Source organism: Dromiciops gliroides, chromosome 1 (assembly GCF_019393635.1).
Source record: "Dromiciops gliroides isolate mDroGli1 chromosome 1, mDroGli1.pri, whole genome shotgun sequence".
NCBI classification, from domain to species: Eukaryota; Metazoa; Chordata; class Mammalia; order Microbiotheria; family Microbiotheriidae; genus Dromiciops; species Dromiciops gliroides.
In genome coordinates this window covers 665041994-665061596 of record NC_057861.1, presented here as the reverse complement: position 1 = coordinate 665061596, position 19603 = coordinate 665041994, and the positions used below count along the sequence as shown (strand labels likewise).

Genomic DNA, 19603 nt, shown 5'->3' with positions numbered 1-19603 from the left:
AGAAGGATCATAGGATCATAAATTTAGAGCTGTAAGGAACTACAGAAGACACTGAGCATAACTACCTCATTTTATAGGTGAAGAAACTGAGGCAAAGAGAGGTCAAGTAACTTGCCCTGGGTCACACAGCTAATGCATGACCTTCTGAAAAATGATTCAAACTCAGGTCTTTCTGTCACCAAGATCAGCAATCTATCTGCTGACCTCAGATTATTGCAATAAAACATGAGAAAAATGATGAGGGTCTGAACTAGGAATAAAGTTATATGAGTGGAAAGAAGGAGCTACATGTGAGAGATGTTGTAGAGAAATAGCCAGATTTGGCAACTGATTAGCTATGGGGGTTGAATGTGAATGAGAAATTTAGAAATGCCAGTAAGGTTTGTAACCTGGCTGACTCAGTCTGCCAATCAATAAGCATTTATTGTTTGGTCACTGGAAGTAATGGGCAGCTAGGTGGCATAGTGGATAGACCTCAGGGTCTGAAGTCAAGGAGATTCATCTTCCTGAATTAAAATCTGTCCTCAGTCACTTTTTTTGCTGTATGACCCTGGGCGAGTCACTTAGCCCTGTTTGCCTCAGTTTCCTCATCTGTCAAATGAGCTAGAGAAGAAAACAGCAAACTACTCCAGGATCTTTGCCAAGAAAACCCCAAATAAGGTCATGGAGAGCTAGACACAACTGAAAATGAGTGAACAACAAAACTGGAAGAAACTGGAACCCCATAGTAATAAAGAAGTCTGAAAGGAGGTAGGTTTTGGGAGCTGGGGACAGAGGGCAGGGCAGACAGTGAATTTTGTTTCCGGCTTATTGAGTAGTGCTGTGGGACTGAAAGTCAGGGGGAAAACTAAGGCTGGATCTATGGGGATGATCTGTTTAGTGAAGATAATCAAATCCATGGAAGCTGATTAGATTACCAAGTGAAAGGACAAAGAAATAAAGGGGATACAGGATGAATGGAAGCAGCATGCTAGTTTCAGGCCAGTTCTATGCCCTCAATCTGAACTGCCATTTCAGACATAGGTGTAGGAATTAGACTAAGCCCTAAGGGTCAGGATAGGGCTACACAGTGTGATTATGAACTTTCCCCAGATTTCTAGGCTACATTGGTGATAAGCTTCTAGTGGAGCCTGGAAACTTTGTTGTCAGTGTGACTGAGTAATAACCCCAGGGCTTATTAGCAGGAAAGTGACTGTGACCTAGCTCCAGAATGGTTCACATCAGCCTGATATTTGCGACTTGGCTAAAAACTGGGTATGATTCAGACAACTTCTTGCTAAATTCTTAGGAGACAGAATATCATTATTCATCTCTAAGCTAAATGCTTAAATAGGTAGAGAAATCCACAGAAGAAAGAAGAAAATAGATTGAGAATGAGTGAATAAGAACATGACCCATTCAATACTCACCTGGAGGGAGGAAGAGAGCTCCTCGAACTCGACCTTCCCTTATCTGGATTCGTTTTACTCCAGGTGCTGAGTACCATCTCTCCACAGTCTCACTGGTCTTAAGAAATTTAGATGATCCAGTGAAAAAACATTGTGAATCATGTACTGACAGCTGAACCAGGAAGGGACTGTTTAGCACATCCCGTTTCAGTAGCCTGGATAAAAGCTTCTTAGGTTTCAAGGAGCAGAAGAGGCCCATGGGATGGATGCCTATATAGTCCCCTCCAAGTGCTGCCGCATGCTCCAGGTCTATCTCTCCACCTTCATCAGCCTTATAGAAGACTTGAGACTGAAAGATCTCTCCTTTTTCATCTGTCAGTTTTGCCTGAAGCAGGACCAACTGGTAAGGGAGCAGACCAGTTACTCGGATGTGCAAAGGCTCATCAACAAGAGCTATTTTTGGGTGGACTATTACTTGGGCCATTGTTAGAATCCACGATTATAGACGTTTCTACTGGATAATTTTCAGTAAAAACCTGAAGGACTAAAAAAAAAAATTAAAAAGAATTAAACAAAGTAATGGTATGGTTCAGCAAGAAAGACATTGGTTTGTTACATAAAACACCTGGCTTTGAGTACTGGCTGAGTTAATTATCTACATAATCTTTTGTTCTTGTTGCTGTTTGCTTGTTTAATTTTGATTTCCAAATTCTTTCCCTCCAGCCTCTCCCCCTTCCATTGAGAAGGCAAACAATATGATACCCATTATTTTATATAATCTTAATGCCAACACAGTTGACTGAGAACTGACTGAACTCCATCTAGTTTCATTTCCAGACTATGAGAATATTATTATTACCAGAGGCCCCCTGCTGTGAGATTATGGGTTGACCTTTCTAAGGTTCAGTTACCTCACATCAACGTGAGACCACTCTCAACCAATCAGCTTGAAGAAGTGTGTGAGGCAGTTGGTTTTGGGGAGTTGGTGGGGGAAACCTCGTGAGAGGTGGCACTCTGATCTTCCTTCTAGGGTAGTTAGGGTTTTCCTATTCTTTCAGACATACTTGTTCTCTCTTTGTTAACTTCTAATATGTTTTAATAAATGTTTAATACCTAAACTGTTAAACTGTTGTCCTAGTTAGCTTTCCCCACACAGGGGACAGACAGGGTGACCACACACATTTAGTCTTACCCATCACAGTTTTGGGGAGCCAGCTAGGAGCTGAACCTACAATAGAGAGGAGTAGCTCCTGGGGTCCTGACTCAAAAATGAGGGCCTGTCCAGCGCCCAATAGCTTATTATTCTACTCAATTTGATTCTGTAGCTGCTGGAGCACCACCTTGCCTTCGGGCCATGACAGCTACTGCCCTTTTGGTAGAAAAACCCTCTGATCTGGTCTTAGGTAATCCTCTAATTGTACAATGCCCTCATGAAGCTGAGGATCTCTTACTGTGTCATAGGACACAGGCTTTTTCAGATCAGAGACTCACTAGATATGAAGTAACCCTACTAGGAGATGAGAGAATCACTTTAAAGTATTGTACAGTCCTTAACCCAGCAACACTGCTCCCTAACCTGCCACTCTCAGGGGAGCCTCTGCATGACTGCACCTCCCTAGTTGATATAGCTGAGAAACCTCGTGATGATCTTTTTGACACACCCTTTAGAGAACCCTGGTTTTATTTTCTATACTGATGGATCCTCTTTTATATGTGAGGGAACCCACTATACAGGTGTTGCTGTAGTTTCTGATTATGATACTATCTGGGCAGCTTCTCTGCCTTCACATCTTAGTGCACAGGCTGCTGAACTTGTGGCTCTCACACAAGCCTGTTCTCTAGCCAGAGGAAAAAGTGCTACTGTTTACACTGATTCCAGATACATATTCATTGTCTGCCATGCTGTAGGAATGTTATGGCTGCAGAGAGGATTTTTAACATCTGCTGGCAAAGTTATTGCTAATGGAGAATTTATTAAAGGTATCCTATCTGCCTTAAAACTCCCAACTGCTCTAGCTATTGTTTATTGTCCTGCTTATATGGGAAAAAGTGACCCTGTATCAAAAGGGAATGAATAAGCTGACACTGCTGCTAAGCTTGCTTCTTTGGAAGCCCCTGAACATGTTTTTAACCTTTCTGCTGCTGCTGATGTCTCCATTTCTCTAAATCATGATAAGTCTGAAGTAGAAAAGTAGAAAAAGAAATTCAAGGCTAAAGAGGTTAATGGGATCTGGGTGACTTTAGAGCAAAAGTCACTTCTCCCCCAGAGTTTTTACCACCAGGTATGTCTATCTATTCACAGAAAAGGCCATTTTGGCACACAAGGACCTCCCCCATCATCAATCATGACATTTAACATTGGGGCTACATACCCAATATGAGACACACACCCAGCAATTTGACAGGTTAAGAGAGTATTATTTGGGGGAACACAGGCACACACTCTCCAGTCAGACAGACAAAGGCAGAAAACAGTTTCTGAGAGTATGATTCCTGGCAGCAGAGAAGAGATCCAACTGTGCATTCAAGGGAAATCTAGCCCTGGCAATTCAGAGACAAACTGCAGCAGAACGTTATGAGAAGAGACAGGACATTGAGGCCCTGAGATACCTGAGGCATGAGTTGCCTTAACCACTTGCATTCCCTACAAGTGTGCCTGACCACCACTGTACTGTGTGCCCATTCTTTCCAAGGACATTGTATTTGTGGGAGAAGGCATGCCAGGTTTGTAGGGGGAATGTTTTTAGTTATTGTTCTTACTATGCCATTTTAGTAAATGCCTTTGTTTTGAACTAATTATTTCTACTAATTGTTCATTAATGAGAAATCCACAGGTGGGGATTTTGTAAGCTATAATAGTAAGGACCCAGATCCATGGGATACCTTAGAACTTAGGAATAGTTGCCTCCTCTTCAGGGACCAACTCATGACTGAGTATAAGTTAGGAGGGGTATCTCAGAAGGTTTGGAACATATGTTCTTGCTTTAGCTAAAATTGTTAAACTAATTGATATTTCATACATTCTTTTCATAGTGTATGTAGATGACTTACTCCTTTGCTCCCTGATCTTGTCTTCAAACACTGATTCAATTTTTCTCACCTCCTTGGCTCAAAAAAGTCATAAAGTATCTTATTCTCAGGTTTAAGTTTTTAGAACATATCTAATGTAACTATCTCCAGATGTAGGGCAGCTGAACTTGAAGCCCTGACTCAAAACTTGTGAATTAGCAAAAAGAAAACAAATGAACATGAATAGCAGGTATGCCTTTTGGGGTGACACATGACTTCAGGATGTTATGAAAATATCGAGGATTCCTGACTTCCTCTGCCACCACCATTAAAAATGGGGCTATAAGTCCAGAAATTTCTTTACTCCCTTTTGTTGCTAACAGTGGTGGTTATTATTAAAGTTCCAGGACACTTGTTTTAAACTCTCCCCATGGCTGAGGCAATACCCTTGCTGACCTGCATGCCAAGCAGGCTACTTGGAACTCAAATTAACATTGATTCCAGTAGAGTTTATTGTTGTCCAAGAGACCACATCCTATCCCATCCAAGGCAGGCTAAGATGGGAAGGGTGCAAAAAAGGATAAAAACTCTGGGCTTTGGTATGGATCAAATGGATGCATAGTCCTCCCCTACTCTCTGTATCCTCTGATGGAATACCTGCACTCTAAAATCATTGGAGCCTTGAAAAGCTACTTAGTTTGGGCTGCAAATATTGGGGGGAAATGAGACTAGCTGCACATGACATCTATCTACAATGTGAAATCTGTCCCAAATATAATGTTAGCAAACCCCTAAGACCACCCCCTCAGAAATTCTCTCTCCCTTTGGTCCCCTTTCAAGTCTGGCAGATTGATTTTATTCAGCTCCCACCTTCCTCTAGTTAAAAGTGTATTAGTCGAGCTGTGAGCTCTTCCACCCGGCGTTCACTTGCCTCCCCCCTGCCTCCAGGTGCGGCACCACCTTCTTTCTCTTAAGGGTTTAAACTTGCCACTTCAAAGTTTGCCATGGATGATGATATTGCTACTCTCGTTGTTGACAATGGCTCTGGAATGTGCAAAGCTGGCTTTGCAGGAGACGATGCCCCTCGGGCTGTCTTCCCATCCATTGTTGGGCGCCCCAGACATCAGGGTGTGATGGTGGGTATGGGCCAGAAAGACAGCTATGTGGGGGATGAGGCCCAGAGCAAGAGAGGTATTCTGACCCTGAAGTACCCCATCGAACATGGTATCGTCACCAACTGGGATGACATGGAGAAGATCTGGCATCATACTTTCTACAATGAGCTCCGTGTGGCCCCTGAAGAGCACCCTGTGCTGCTCACGGAAGCCCCCCTGAACCCCAAAGCCAACAGAGAAAAGATGACTCAGATTATGTTTGAGACCTTCAACACCCCAGCCATGTACGTTGCCATCCAGGCTGTGCTGTCCCTGTATGCCTCTGGTCGTACCACTGGTATTGTGATGGACTCCGGTGATGGTGTGACCCACACTGTGCCCATCTATGAAGGTTATGCCCTTCCCCATGCCATCCTCTGTCTGGATCTGGCTGGCCGTGATCTGACGGACTACCTCATGAAGATCCTGACCGAGAGAGGGTACAGTTTCACTACCACAGCTGAGAGGGAAATCGTGCGTGACATCAAGGAGAAGCTGTGCTACGTCGCCCTAGACTTTGAGCAGGAGATGGCCACTGTTGCTTCTAGCTCTTCTCTGGAAAAGAGCTATGAGCTCCCTGATGGTCAGGTTATCACAATTGGCAATGAGAGGTTCTGATGCCCAGAAGCTCTCTTCCAACCATCTTTCTTAGGTATGGAATCCTGTGGAATCCACGAAACTACCTTCAACTCAATCATGAAGTGTGATGTTGACATCCGTAAGGATCTCTATGCCAATACTGTACTGTCTGGTGGTACCACCATGTACCCAGGCATTGCTGACAGGATGCAGAAGGAAATTACAGCCCTAGCCCCCAGCACAATGAAAATCAAGATCATTGCCCCACCTGAGCGCAAATACTCTGTCTGGATTGGGGGCTCCATCCTGGCGTCTCTTTCCACCTTCCAGCAGATGTGGATCAGCAAGCAGGAGTATGATGAATCTGGGCCCTCCATTGTCCACCACAAATGCTTCTAAATGGACTGTTTGTGTTTTGGTTTTTGTTTTTTTTGGGTTTTTTTTGTCAAAGGGTGTGACATGTTAATTGCCCGGAAAAAAAAGAGATGAGATTGGCATGACTTTATTTGTTTTTATTTTTTATTTTTTTTGGCGCTTGACTCAGGATTTAAAAACTGGAACGGTGATGAGCAGGTGATGATGTTGGAGGCAAACATCCCCAAAGTTCTACAGTGCGTCTTCAGGACTCTGATTGTACATTGTTGGGTTTTTTTTAATAGTCATTCCAAATAATTATTCCATGTTAGTGAGTTACTTGCCTCTATGAAGGCTGTCCTGCTCAAATTAGAGCAAAGGAGCTACTTAAAAATCCAGAGGGGGAGGGGGGGAGGTACACAGTACTGCTTTATGTGTAAATTATGTAATCCTTTAAAAAAAAACAACAAAAACAACTTTTTGTATCTTCCGCCTTAATACTTGTTCCTTTTTGTTTTTGTCAGCCATAATGAGTGGCCCCCTAAATTCCCTTCCTGCCCCCAACATAGATGTGAATGAAGACTTCACAGTCTCCCCGCAAGTTTTGAGATTGGTGCCAGTACTTGGGGGGAGGGGAGGAGAGCTTTACCTGTACACTGACTTAAGACCAGTTCAAATAAAAGTGTATACGTTAAAGAAAAAAAAAAAAAGTGTATTAGTCATGGTTTGCATGTTTTCTGGCTGAGGGGAGGCTTTTCTTTGCAGGTATGTCACTGCAACAGACCTAGCCAAGCACCCCCCAATCCTCTGGTAGAATGTATCAATGGAATTCAGATTCAGCTTGCCAAATTTATGGATGATTTGGGTCTGCCAAGGCCAAAAGCCCTTCCCTTAGTTCTTCTAAACCTTAGGGCAACACTTTCACCCTTTGAAATCATCACAGGGCATTCTATGCCCCTCCTTTCTCCCTCTAGTGACTCCCTCACCACTTTGGTCTCCCTTCTATTCTACTGCAAAGGACTCACCCAAACTCCTTATCACCTTAACCATTTTGTCTCTCAGTCATTTTTTAGAGATTCAACCTTAAATCAGCCTATCCTGCAAATTAGAACCTGTAGATTGGGTCTATTGGAAAAGGCACATAAACAAGATTCCCTACAGCCCAGGTGGAAAGGGGCCTACCAAATCCTGCTGACCAATCCCTCTACCACAAAACTGAAGCTAAGTTAACAACTGGATATATCTCTTACCTGAAGAGGAGCTCCAAATGGATTTCCCAGTAACCCCCCCAAAAAGAAGCAGATGACAGCAGGGTGGACCACTTTCCCAAGACACTGGACATGGCCTGAAAATCCTATATTCATTGCTGCAACTTACATTAATTTTAAACTTTTGCAAACTATGTCCCTATACCAGATACTGAATCTAGCCTAGTTGTTATTCTTAATGCACTGTCTATTCCCATGAGCAAATTCCTTTTCAAAGTTGGTAAATGTGTATAAAATCAACCCCCTTTATAAATCAAATCAACTTTTGAGGTCAGAACTTTTTGGTCACAGGTAGAATTCTAGAATTTGTCTTGGCAAGAGGAGGAAACGATAAACAAAAATGACTGAAAACTGACTGACTTCTTTAGTGCTTTGTGATTCTCTAGGTTATAACACTTCTGCCCCAATTAAAGACTAATTCTATGAAAGATTAAAGATTAATTCTATTATATTATTGCATTAATTTTCAGGTTAACACTAGTAAAACTGGATGAGGCTGGAGGAAGACTCAGTGGGATTGAGCAGCTATGAAACTCTTGCTGCAGTGAAATAGAATCAGAGACTAACTTTAAACCCCAGCTTTCCCCGCTTTTCTCTAATTTCTTGATAAGATGATCTTGACAAGTTTGAAATGTACAACTCCTTCCCTTATTCTTTCCCCTTTTAATATATATATATATATATATATAAATATTTTTTTTGCTGGTTTTTTGTTTTGGTTTGGTTTGGTTTTTTTGGTGAGGCAATTGGGGTTAAGTGACTTGCCTAGGGTCACACAGCTAGTGTTAAGTGTCTGAGGCTGGATTTGAACTCAGGTCCTCCTGACTCCATGGCCGGTGCTCTATCCACTGCACCACCTAGCTGCCCCCAGTTTTAAATATTTCATGAATATCTGTGCAGCATTCAGGCTAATATAAAAGTATAGTTGAAAGAGTGATGAATTTGGAGATAGACAGGCAACCTAGATTCAAATCCTAACTCTGCCTATGTGAGCTCTCCTGGCTAAAGTTTCCTCATCTGTAAAATGAGGGAAATTGTTCTAGATAAATTCTAACATACTTCCTTTGGCCTTCAGATAGATTTGTGTGATGCAATTCAAGTGAATTCAACAATTTTTAATTTAGTATCTGCTACCTATAAATACTGTGATAGGAAGCTGTAGGAAATAAAGCTATTTGGCCCCAAAAAGCTCACAGGCTAACTGGTGGGCCTATAGATGCTAACCAGGTCAGAGAGAAATATTCTTTCACATTATGTTAATTTCAAGTCAGAAAATGTGCAAATTATTATCCACCTCCAAGACAAGGGCTCTTTATAAACAATCTTTAAAGAAAAATATTAGGGGAAGCTAGGTGGCACAGTGGATAGAGCACCGGCCCTGGATTCAGGAAGACCTGAGTTCAAATCCCGCCTCGGACACTTAACAATTACTAGCTGTGTGACCCTGGGCAAGTCACCTAACCCCAATTGCCTCACCAAAAAAAAAAAAAGAAAAATATTAGCCTGGCAATGTGAAACCCTCCCCCTGCAGTTAATTTTTACTCTTGCCCTCAGTTAATGATTACCTTTCCCACTAAGTTATAAGAAAAAAGTGTGTATCTTTCTTTTTTTTTGAGGCAATTGGGGTTAAGTGACTTGCCCAGGGTCACACAGCTAGTAAGTGTCAAATTTCTGAGGCCAGATTTGAACTCAGGTCCTCCTGAATCCAGGGCCTGTGCTCTATCCACTGTGCCACCTACCTGTTCCATGTGTATCATTCTTTTTTTTTTTTTTCCGTTTTTGTTTTCGTTTTTTATTTTGGTGAGGCAATTGGGGTTAAGTGACTTGCCCAGGGTCACACAGCTAGTAAGTGTTAAGTGTCTGAGACCAAATTTGAACTCAGGTCCTCCTGACTCCAGGGCCGGTGCTCTATTCACTGCGCCACCTAGCTGCCCCCATGTGTATCATTCTTAATGAGAATATCATCACGTGCCTGAGCTGAAATAGTACCTTCACATTCTCTCCATAAACTGTAAGACATTTCCTCCCTCTGAATCTCCACCATTCAGATATATGTGACTGTACATTATTGTATAGAAAACACACTTAAATTAGGGCATGCCAGCAGGTTAGGATAAATAAATAGGATGTCTATTACAATACATACAAAGCAGAAAGTGGGAACTCTGCCATGTTGTATGTGCCAAAAAGCAAGGTAAATACAAACTTTGAACTGAAAAATTGCTTTCAGTTCCTAGGTATTCCTGAAAGGATTTTAAAGTCTCACTTTAAAAGTACCTGGGCTGAAGTTCTTGAAACTGCAGTTGACTCCTGAAAAATCTGGCTTTTCCCACTGTTTCTTCTTTGCAGCGCTGATAGGAAAAGAAACAAAAACCTTTGTTCCCAGTCCCCTGACTTCAGACAATCAAAGGTATGCTCTCCAATGTCACCTTCCTTTATGGGCACCTATTCTAGTTTTCTGTTAATTATTCCAAATCTAGCTGTGACCTGGACCCTCCTCTCGTCTCTGCATAATTTTCAGTTCTGTCCCTTTTATAACCCCAGTCCCAAAGACCTTTGGTATGACTCTTCTTATTGGTGGAGATGATTGTCCTGCCCTTTGAAAGGGGTAGGGCAGAGTTAGCAAGAGGAACTTCCTTCTCTTAAGTTTTTTGGGTCTCACTGTCCCTTGGGTGCTTCTGGCTTCTAACTTCAGGAAGGAAGATAGAAGAGAGCAACCTCACTTCAAGTCCTGAAGAAAAAGCTTCCAGGAAGATATAATTCCTGGCAGTTTTATCATGTCCCTTTTCCTAGCATGCTTCACTAGAAAACTATAGGAACTTCCTCTCTCTCTCTCGGATGAACTGAGTTACTTTGCTCCCAATGGAAGAGAACCTCCTTCATTCTCTGTTGTCTGAACTAGATCCTCCTATGTATGCCTTCTCTGATTTCTATTTTGCTACCAGTTTGGATAAATGGGTTTTCTTGGTTAAGTATGCATGTTCATTGGGGAACTGGTACTTGGATGCAAGAGAGTCAAGCCTTGGGCATAAAACTTACAGTCCTCCTTTCTGCCAATAATAAAACAGCAACCAGAATTTAGCTTAAACCTGAAAATAACATCCCCCAGACTAATAATACTTGAGGGAAAAGATACATTTATTTCTAGTCTGGTTATCCCTTTTCCATGAAGAGAATGGAGTGACCAAATTTCTGTTGGCTCTAACCTCCTATTTCCCTTCTGGCAGAAATTGAAGTTTCCCTCAGAGAACAGGAAGAGGAAAAGAGTCTAGAGATGTTTATTCTGTGTACCTTAAAGTCACCCAATGACACCACCAGCCCCATGCTACATGTGATGGATAGCCCTCATCACACATAATTTTCCTCTTTTTTATCAGGCTGGACTATGTGACTTGCTGATTTGATTAAATTAGCTAATTAAGTCTGATAAACAAATTCTTTTTTTTTTTTTAGTTTATCATTTGTGCCATTTTTTTCAACCAGAAAAAATTATACTTGACAAAGATGTTCAAATAGTCTCAAAGGGCCACAACTCAACCAGCTCCTACTTGGGACACACCTCTAGCTGGGCTCTGTGATATTCTGAAGGCTATAAGCTAGACTGGCTCTGCTCTGGATATAAGGGGGCCAGTATGCACTATCTCTTATCTCCTTACTAGGTTTCTGGCCACAATTCATCTTTCCATAAATGGGGCAAACTAGAATTGCAGAATCACAGAATTTAAAAGTTGGAAGAGACCACATCACCCATTGGCTGTGGAAAACATTTTCTATCATGAGTTCTTTGAAATTGTTTTGGATCATTGCACTGCTGAGAAGAGCCAAGTCTATCACAGTTGATCATCACACAATGTTGCTGTTACTGTGTACAAAGTTCTCCTGGTTCTGTTCCTCTCACTCAGAATCAGTTCATATAAGTCCTTCCAGGTTTCTATTAAATCCTCTTGCTCATCATTTCTTATAGCACAATAGTATTCCATTACATTCATATACCACAACTTGTTTAGCCATTCCCCAATTGATAGGCAGTCCCTCGATTTCCAATTCTTTGCCACCACAAAGAGAGCTGCTATAAATATTTTTGTACATGTGGGTCCTTTTCCCTCTTCTATGATCTCTTTGGGAAAAAGACCTAATAGTGGTATTGCTGCATCAAAAGGTATAAACAGTCCCATAGTCCTTTAGGCATAGTTCCATTGCTCTCCAGAATGATTGGATCAGTTCACAGCTCCACCAACAATGCATTAGTGTTCCAATTTTTCCATGGCTTCTCCAACATTTATTTTCCTTTTTTGTCATATTAGCCAATCTGATAGGTGTCAGGTGGTACGTCACAGCTGTTTTAATTTGCATTTCTCTAATCAGTAGTGATTTAGAGCATTTTTTCATATGGCAAAGATAGTTTTGACTTCTTCATCTGAAAACTGCCTATTCATATCCTTTGACCATTTCTCAATTGGGGGACTTGCATTCTTATAAATTTGATTTAGTTCCCTACATATTTAAGAGATGAGGCCTTTATCAGAAATCCTGGCTCTAAAAATTGTTTCCCAGCTTTCTGCCTCCCTTCTAATTTTGGATGCTTTGCTTCTGTTTGTACAAAACCTTTTTGATTTAATGTAATCAAAATCATCCATTTTGTATTTCATAATATCCTCTATCTCTTGTTTGGTCATAAACTGTTTTCCTTTCCATAAATCTGAGAGGCAAACTATTCCTTCCTCTCCTAATTTACCTATGGTATCACCTTTTGTGTCTAAATCATGTACCCATTTTGACCTTATTTTAGTATAAGGTGTGAGATGTTGGTCTATGCCTAGTTTCTGCCATACTCTCTTCCAGTTTTCCCAGCAGTTTTTGTCAAATACCGAGTTCCTATCCCAGAAGCTGGAGTCTTTGAGTTTATCAAACAGTATATTACTAAAGTATCTCCTGTGCTTAACCTATTCCATTGATCCACCACTCTATTTCTTAGCCAGTACCAAATAGTTTTGATGACTGCCGGTTTATAGTAAAGTTTCAGATTTGGTACAGCTAGCCTACCTTCCTGTGCATTTTTTTTATTAGTTCCTTTGATATTCTTGACCTTTTGTTCTTCCAGATGAATTTTGCTATTATTTTTTCCAGCTCTATAAAATAATTTTGGTAGTCTAATTGGTATGGCACTGAATAAGTAAATTAATTTAGATAGAATTATAATTTTTATTATATTAGCTTGGTCTATCCATGAGCAATTGATGTTTTTCCAATTATTTAAATCTGATTTTATTTGTGTGAAAAGTGTTTTGTAATTGTGTTTATATAATTCCTGGAAAACCCTGTCTCTTTAAAGAGAAGCCAGCCTAGCCTACATGAAACAAATGTTACTTCCATAACATTGAGCTTATGCTGATTGATCATGCAGAGGTAGATCATGTTCTTGTTATGATTTGATGTGAGAAAATCGAGGATTCAAATTTGAGCTTGGGGGGTCAGTATTTTTATGATCGCTGCTGCTGAATTTACTGTTCAGTTTCATGGATTTGTTATGTTAACTGAATTTTTGTTTATGTTGATTTGAATTTTACTTTCTTTGAAAGTGGGTCTATTTAAGTGGAAAATGTACTTAAAAACATGCAATAACTTTGACCCCTTTCCACCACCTTTATGAGGGTTTCATATTTAGGCATTTGAGGGGATTAGAACAGTAAGTGGTTAACTATGAGAATTGAGTAAATTGTGCTGACCCAATCTTGTGACTCAATTCTGGAGCTAGCTCAGTTCCCTTTCTATTCAATTATGGGTACTGTGAAAATTGGAATGATACCCCCTGCTGGGAAGGACATTGTGACCTCTGGCCATGAAAAGAAACCATGTGACTTTAGTGTCTGGAAGTGACATATGGCTGCCCTGTGGGTCCTGTCAATCAGTGCTATCAACCAATTAGCTTGTGTGTGTGGATGGCCCTGTTTCCTGTTTCACAGGAGGCTTCTGGGAGGAGTGAGCCCTTTTGTGGCTGGATGGGGGGCTTGGTGGCAGAGACAGGCCGGATAGGGAGAGCAGGCAAATCTCATAATTTATCCATGTGTTTCTCTTTACTAGCCCCTAATATACTTTAATAAATACTTAATGCCCAAGGAATGGTGCTATACATTTTCTAATTTAAGGTAACCACTCAGTAGATTTTAGACAGCATAGCTAGAATTTTAGGCCCTTACAGATTGGCAACCATGAAGGGACACTGAACCCTGCAATCTTCTGATCTTCTGGTTGGGTAAGGATTTTCCCCTATTTTCCATGTGCTGTCTCTTTAAATTTTAAATTAGCTGCTAAATATATATTTTAACTCTTAAGTACCCATTTTCTAATTTTAGCCTCCTATTTTCAATGGATCAAAAAAGCCTTCTAAATTTTAGCCTTGTAAGCCTCCTTTCTTGGCTATTCACCCATGCCAAGATTGACCTCGTTTTTGAGCTTGGTCCTTATGAATTAGAATGTTCTATTCTTATTTTTATTCTTACTTTTCTTTGTGTTCTAGTGAGGAAAATTTGTGAATTACAGGAAGGGGATTGATGATAGTACATTTCATATCATTTGAGGCCCCTCCCTTGAGAAAATAATCACAGCATGGGACTCTTATAAGCTACTGATTCAGCCAGGCCTGACAAAAGCAATGCTTATCAAACTGTGTTTTATGTGGCATAAAAAATATTCTAGCTTACTGGAAAACAAATGGTTAGAGAATGGATTTTTTGACCACTTAACACTGAAAACTCTACAAATAATCCTGCATTTTGAGTCCCCCAACGATTTAATTTATTGGGAACTATGGAATAAAGCCAGAAAGGAGCTTATATAGGAGGAAACATCAGTTTTTTCAGATTCTAACACTAAGTGGTTCTCTAATTTTTCATGCCTCAAGGCAACGACCCAGCCTCTAAAAGCCTTTGTCCCCCTGGAGGTGGGGAAAAGGGATTCCAGGCCTGAGTTCAAATCCAATCCTGATTCAAAATGCCCTGGCCCCTCCCCAGATGAGCTGACATGTTTGAGTGTAAATGCTGTGGCTGTGCAACACGTGGGAAAGATGGCCCTGCCCCCTCCTCTTGGTACCCCACCTCCTCCCCCTCCTCTGGTGTCACCTCCTACTCCTCCCATGGCCATATCCCTTGATCCTCCTGCCAGGGAGGTCATGAGATCTAATCCACCCTCCTCAGGTCTTGAGTTTGCCCATGCACAGCCTCCTCTACCTGCACTCCCAGATTCTACTCAGTTACCAGAGCAACCAGCCTCAGCCCTAACCCAGCCAAGCTGTAATTCTGACTACCTGCTGTAATTCCCCCAAATCAACTTTAGAAAACCCTCCTTAAAGAAATAGTCCCTCGCTTTGGCCCACCAGCCTGCATTGATTCTGACAAAGGCACACATTTTACTGATTCTGTTTTATCCCAAATTTACTCTTTCTTGGGAGTTACTCCAAAATTCCATACACCCTACCATCCACTAAATTCAGGCCAGGTGGAACATATGAAGAAAGAACTTAAGAGCATGATTGACAAATTGTACACTGAAACTCATTTGAAGTGGCCTGATATTCTACCCTTGCACTGTTCTATTTACATAGAAGGCCAAGAGGAGAACTACATATATCACCTTATGAGATGCTTTTTGGCCATTCTCCTATCCAAGCAAAACCTTTTTCCCCAGTATATAGATCATTGGTGGGGGGAGATGCCTCTGTTGCTTCCCATATACAGGAATTACAAGCCAGACTATGTGAACTCCATGAGGCAGCAGCAGCAGTACAGGCTGGCCCCTTGGACTTCTTACATGATTTGAAACCAGGAGACAGTGGATATATCAAAAATTTTAAGAGGACTAGTGGGACCCAGCCAGCTTGGGAAGGTCCTTTCCAAGTATTGCTAACAACTCCAACTGCCATCAAAATCAGAGAGGACTCATGGATACATTGCTCCCATGTAAAACCCGTACCAGCACATGTAGATCATTGAATTTCATTGTCTCTTATTCTTCCATGTGTATTTTGTTCTATTCATCTATCTCTCCAATTTTGAAACAATGCAAGATGGTTTTGATTTCATAATACAATGTTAACTCTGGGACTGTTGTGCTCCCATATTCTAAATTGTTTGATTTTCCAACTGATTATTTGATTAAATTATATAAAGCATTTCCCTGGCAAATTGGTTACCATGACAAATGTAAATTAATTCTAGAAGTATTATTTTTGATAAGCATATTTTTTAAAAGAGGGGAACATTTGCAAAAGTTTTTTTTTTCATATTCAAGTAATCAAATTTATTATTGCCATAAATAGAGACATATTCTGCAAAATAATAATATGTGACTTGGGGATTTTAGATATTGAAAAAAATGTTCTAGATTTTTTTTAAAAGTCAGTGTAAATGTTACATAAGGGTTTCTTTTTTATGCTATTACAACTACATTTTGAACTCAATAGTATGGGCTTATTTTTGTAGAGATTCTTATTCTTTTTTTTTTTTTTTTTGGTGAGGCAATTGGGGTTAAGTGACTTGCCCAGGGTCACACAGCTAGTAAGTGTTAAGTGTCTGAGGCCGGATTTGAACTCAGGTCCTCCTGATTCCAGGGCCGGTGCTCTATCCACTGTGCCACCTAGCTGCCCCCGATTCTTATTCTTTTAAGATTGTATTTTAACTTGTATTAAAATATGTTCTGATTTTTCACAAAAGTAATTGCATATTTAGTTTTAAAAGTTATTACTTGAAATTATTGCATAATTGCATATTATATTCTGAGTCAAGGTACATTCACATTTTTTGTAATCATTATTATCCTCAACTTTTAAATCCATATGAGACTTGGATTATGGAAACTTATCATTTAATACATTAATTGCCTTCATTCTGAGTTATCGGATGACAGTTGGCCCAGGATGCCATCCAATCACGAGGAATACATACAAGAGCAGACACTGAACTGTCACATGAGGGGAGACATGCATGAAGTACAGGTACTGCACTGCTTTGGGAAAGGCCAAGAAAATGGCTATTGACAAGCATCAAGGTTGGATTTTCTTGGTTTAATTTTCTTCCACATGGCACCAGGTGGCTAGGCTATGCCATCTCATTCGACACCTGACTTCAATTCCCCCTCCTATATGCCTGATGTCATGGACATCTTAATCCTATGCATCTGATTAAGCCTCAGTTATTTCTCTGTTCTTTTATGGTAACCCCCATAATTACCTCAGGTGTCATGATAAATACAATGTTGGATTTGGCCTTGGCATCTGCTACCAATTATATTAGATTCTTTAATTTCTCATAATGGCATGAGGATAATTAGGCAGATGATGCAAAAAGTGATGAAACAAAGACAAAAAATTATTTTCTAAATTAGTAGCACAATTGTCTTCTCAATTTATCCTCTACAGGAGGGAGTGTAGTAATATTAAGTTTTAGAGAATGTTTCATTTTTTTGTTTTTATTATATGTTTCATGTGTAACAACTAAGATTCTGAATTTCCTTTGACCTTTTTTTTTTTTTTGAGAACTCTCATTGATTTGATTATTGGCAAAGCTATTTACAGTTGTGTTAAGCTCAGTTTTGTAGGAAATTTTCCTGGCTGATTACTAGCATCTGAAGCACCTGAAAAGACTTCCATTCCACAACTACACCTAGAGGACATCCCAAGAATCATATGGATTTAACAATAATTCAGTCAAATTGGTTCAAAATTGGTTGAATATTGACAAAGTACAACACCCATTCCTAATAAAAACACTAGAGAGTTTAGGAATAGGTGGAGCTTTCCTTAGAATAATAAACAGTATCTACCTAAAGCCATCAGCAAGTATTATATGCAATGGAGATAAATTAGAGGCCTTCCCAATAAGATCAGGGGTGAAACAGGGATGTCCATTGTCACCCCTATTATTTAATATTGTCCTAGAAATGTTAGCTTTAGCAATCAGAGAAGAGAAAGGAATTAAAGGAATTAGAATAGGCAAGGAGAAAACAAAACTATCACTCTTTGCAGATGATATGATGGTATACTTAAAGAATCCTAGAGAATCAACTCAAAAATTACTTGAAACAATTAACAACTTTAGCAAAGTAGCAGGATATAAAATAAATCCACATAAATCATCAGCATTTCTATACATGACCAACAAAGTCCAGCAGCAAGAGATAGAAAGAGAAATTCCATTTAAAGTAACGGTAGATAATATAAAATACTTGGGAGTCTACTTGCCAAGACAAACCCAGGAACTCTATGAACACAACTACCAAACACTCTTCACACAAATCAAATCAAATCTAAATAATTGGAAAGATATCAATTGCTCATGGATAGGCAGAGCTAATATAGTAAAAATGACAATACTGCCTAAATTAATTTACTTATTCAGTGCCATACCAATCAGACTACCTAAAAGTTATTTTATACAGCTAGAAAAAATAATAACAAAATTCATCTGGAAAAACAAAAAATCAAGAATATCCAGGGAAATAATGAAAAAAAATTCACAGGAAGAGGGGTTAGCGGTATCAAACCTGGAGCTCTACTATAAAGCAGCAGTCATCAAAACCATCTGGTACTGGCTAAAAAATAGAGTGGTAGATCAATGGAATAGGCTAGGCTCAGGAAATGCAGTAGTAAATGACACTAGTAATGTAGTGTTTGATAAACCCAAAGACTCCAGCTTCTGGGATAGGAACTCAGTATTTGACAAAAACTGCTGGGAAAACTGGAAGATAGTATGGCAGAAATTAGGCATAGACCAACATCTTACACCTTATACTAAAATAAGGTCAAAATGGATACATGATTTAGACATAAGAGGTGATACCATAGGTAAATTAGGAGAGAAAGGAATAGTGTACCTATCAGATCTTTGGAAAGGAAAACAGTTTTTGACCAAACAAGAGATAGAGTATATTATAAAATGCAAAATGGATGATTTTGATTATATTAAATTAAAAAATTTTGTACAAACAGAAGCAATGCATCCAAAATTGGAAGGGAGGCAGAAAGCTGGGAAACAATTTTTGAGGCCAGTACTTCTGATAAAGGCCTCATCTCTAAAATATATAGGGAATTAAATCAAATTTATAAGAATCCAAGTCATTCCCCAATTGAGAAATGGTCAAAGGATATGAACAGGCAGTTTTCTGATGAAGAAACCAAAGCTATCTATTCCCATATGAAAAAATGCTCTAAATCACTATTGATTAGAGAGGTGCAAATTAAAACAACTCTGAGGTACCACCTGACACCTATCAGATTGGCTAAAATGACAAAAAAGGAAGATAATAAATGTTGGAGAAGCTGTGGGAAAATTGGAACACTAATGCATTGTTGGTGGAGCTGTGAACTGATCCAACCATTCTGGAGAGCAATTTGGAATCATGCCCAAAGGATGATAAAGCTGTGCATACCCTTTGACCCAGCAATTCCACTTTTAGGTCTTTTGCCCAAAGAAATCATGGAAGGGGGAAAGGGACCCACATGTACAAAAATATTTATAATTGCTCTTTACGTGGTAGCAAGGAATTGGAAGTTGAGGGGGTGCCCATCAATTGGGGAATGGCTGGACAAGTTGTGGTATATGAATACAATGGAATACTATTGTGCTGTAAGAAATGAGGAGCAGGAAGAGTTCAGAGAAACCTGGAGGGTCTTACGTGAGCTGATGATGAGTGAGATGAGCAGAACCAGAAGAACATTGTACACAGTATCATCAACATTGAGTGTTGACCTACTGTGATGGACTATATTCTTCTCACCAATGCAATGGTACAGAAGAGTTCAAGGGAACTCATGATAGAAGAGGATCTCCAAATCCGAGAAAAAAAAAAAAAGAACTGT

At 40.0% G+C, this 19603-nt stretch overlaps 1 protein-coding gene and 1 pseudogene across 1 annotated transcript in view; one reads left to right on the top strand and one right to left on the bottom strand.

Annotated features, from left to right (window-relative positions):
• Nucleotides 1-19603, bottom strand: part of LOC122730381 (bile acid-CoA:amino acid N-acyltransferase-like) — a 36867-nt gene that overhangs the window by 9198 nt on the left and 8066 nt on the right. Inside the window, 2 exon segments of the mRNA XM_043969492.1 lie at nucleotides 1410-1932; nucleotides 10030-10103. Coding sequence (XP_043825427.1) covers nucleotides 1410-1872 — 463 coding nt within the window. The 5' untranslated portion in view covers nucleotides 1873-1932; nucleotides 10030-10103.
• Nucleotides 5387-6544, top strand: LOC122730372 (annotated as a pseudogene).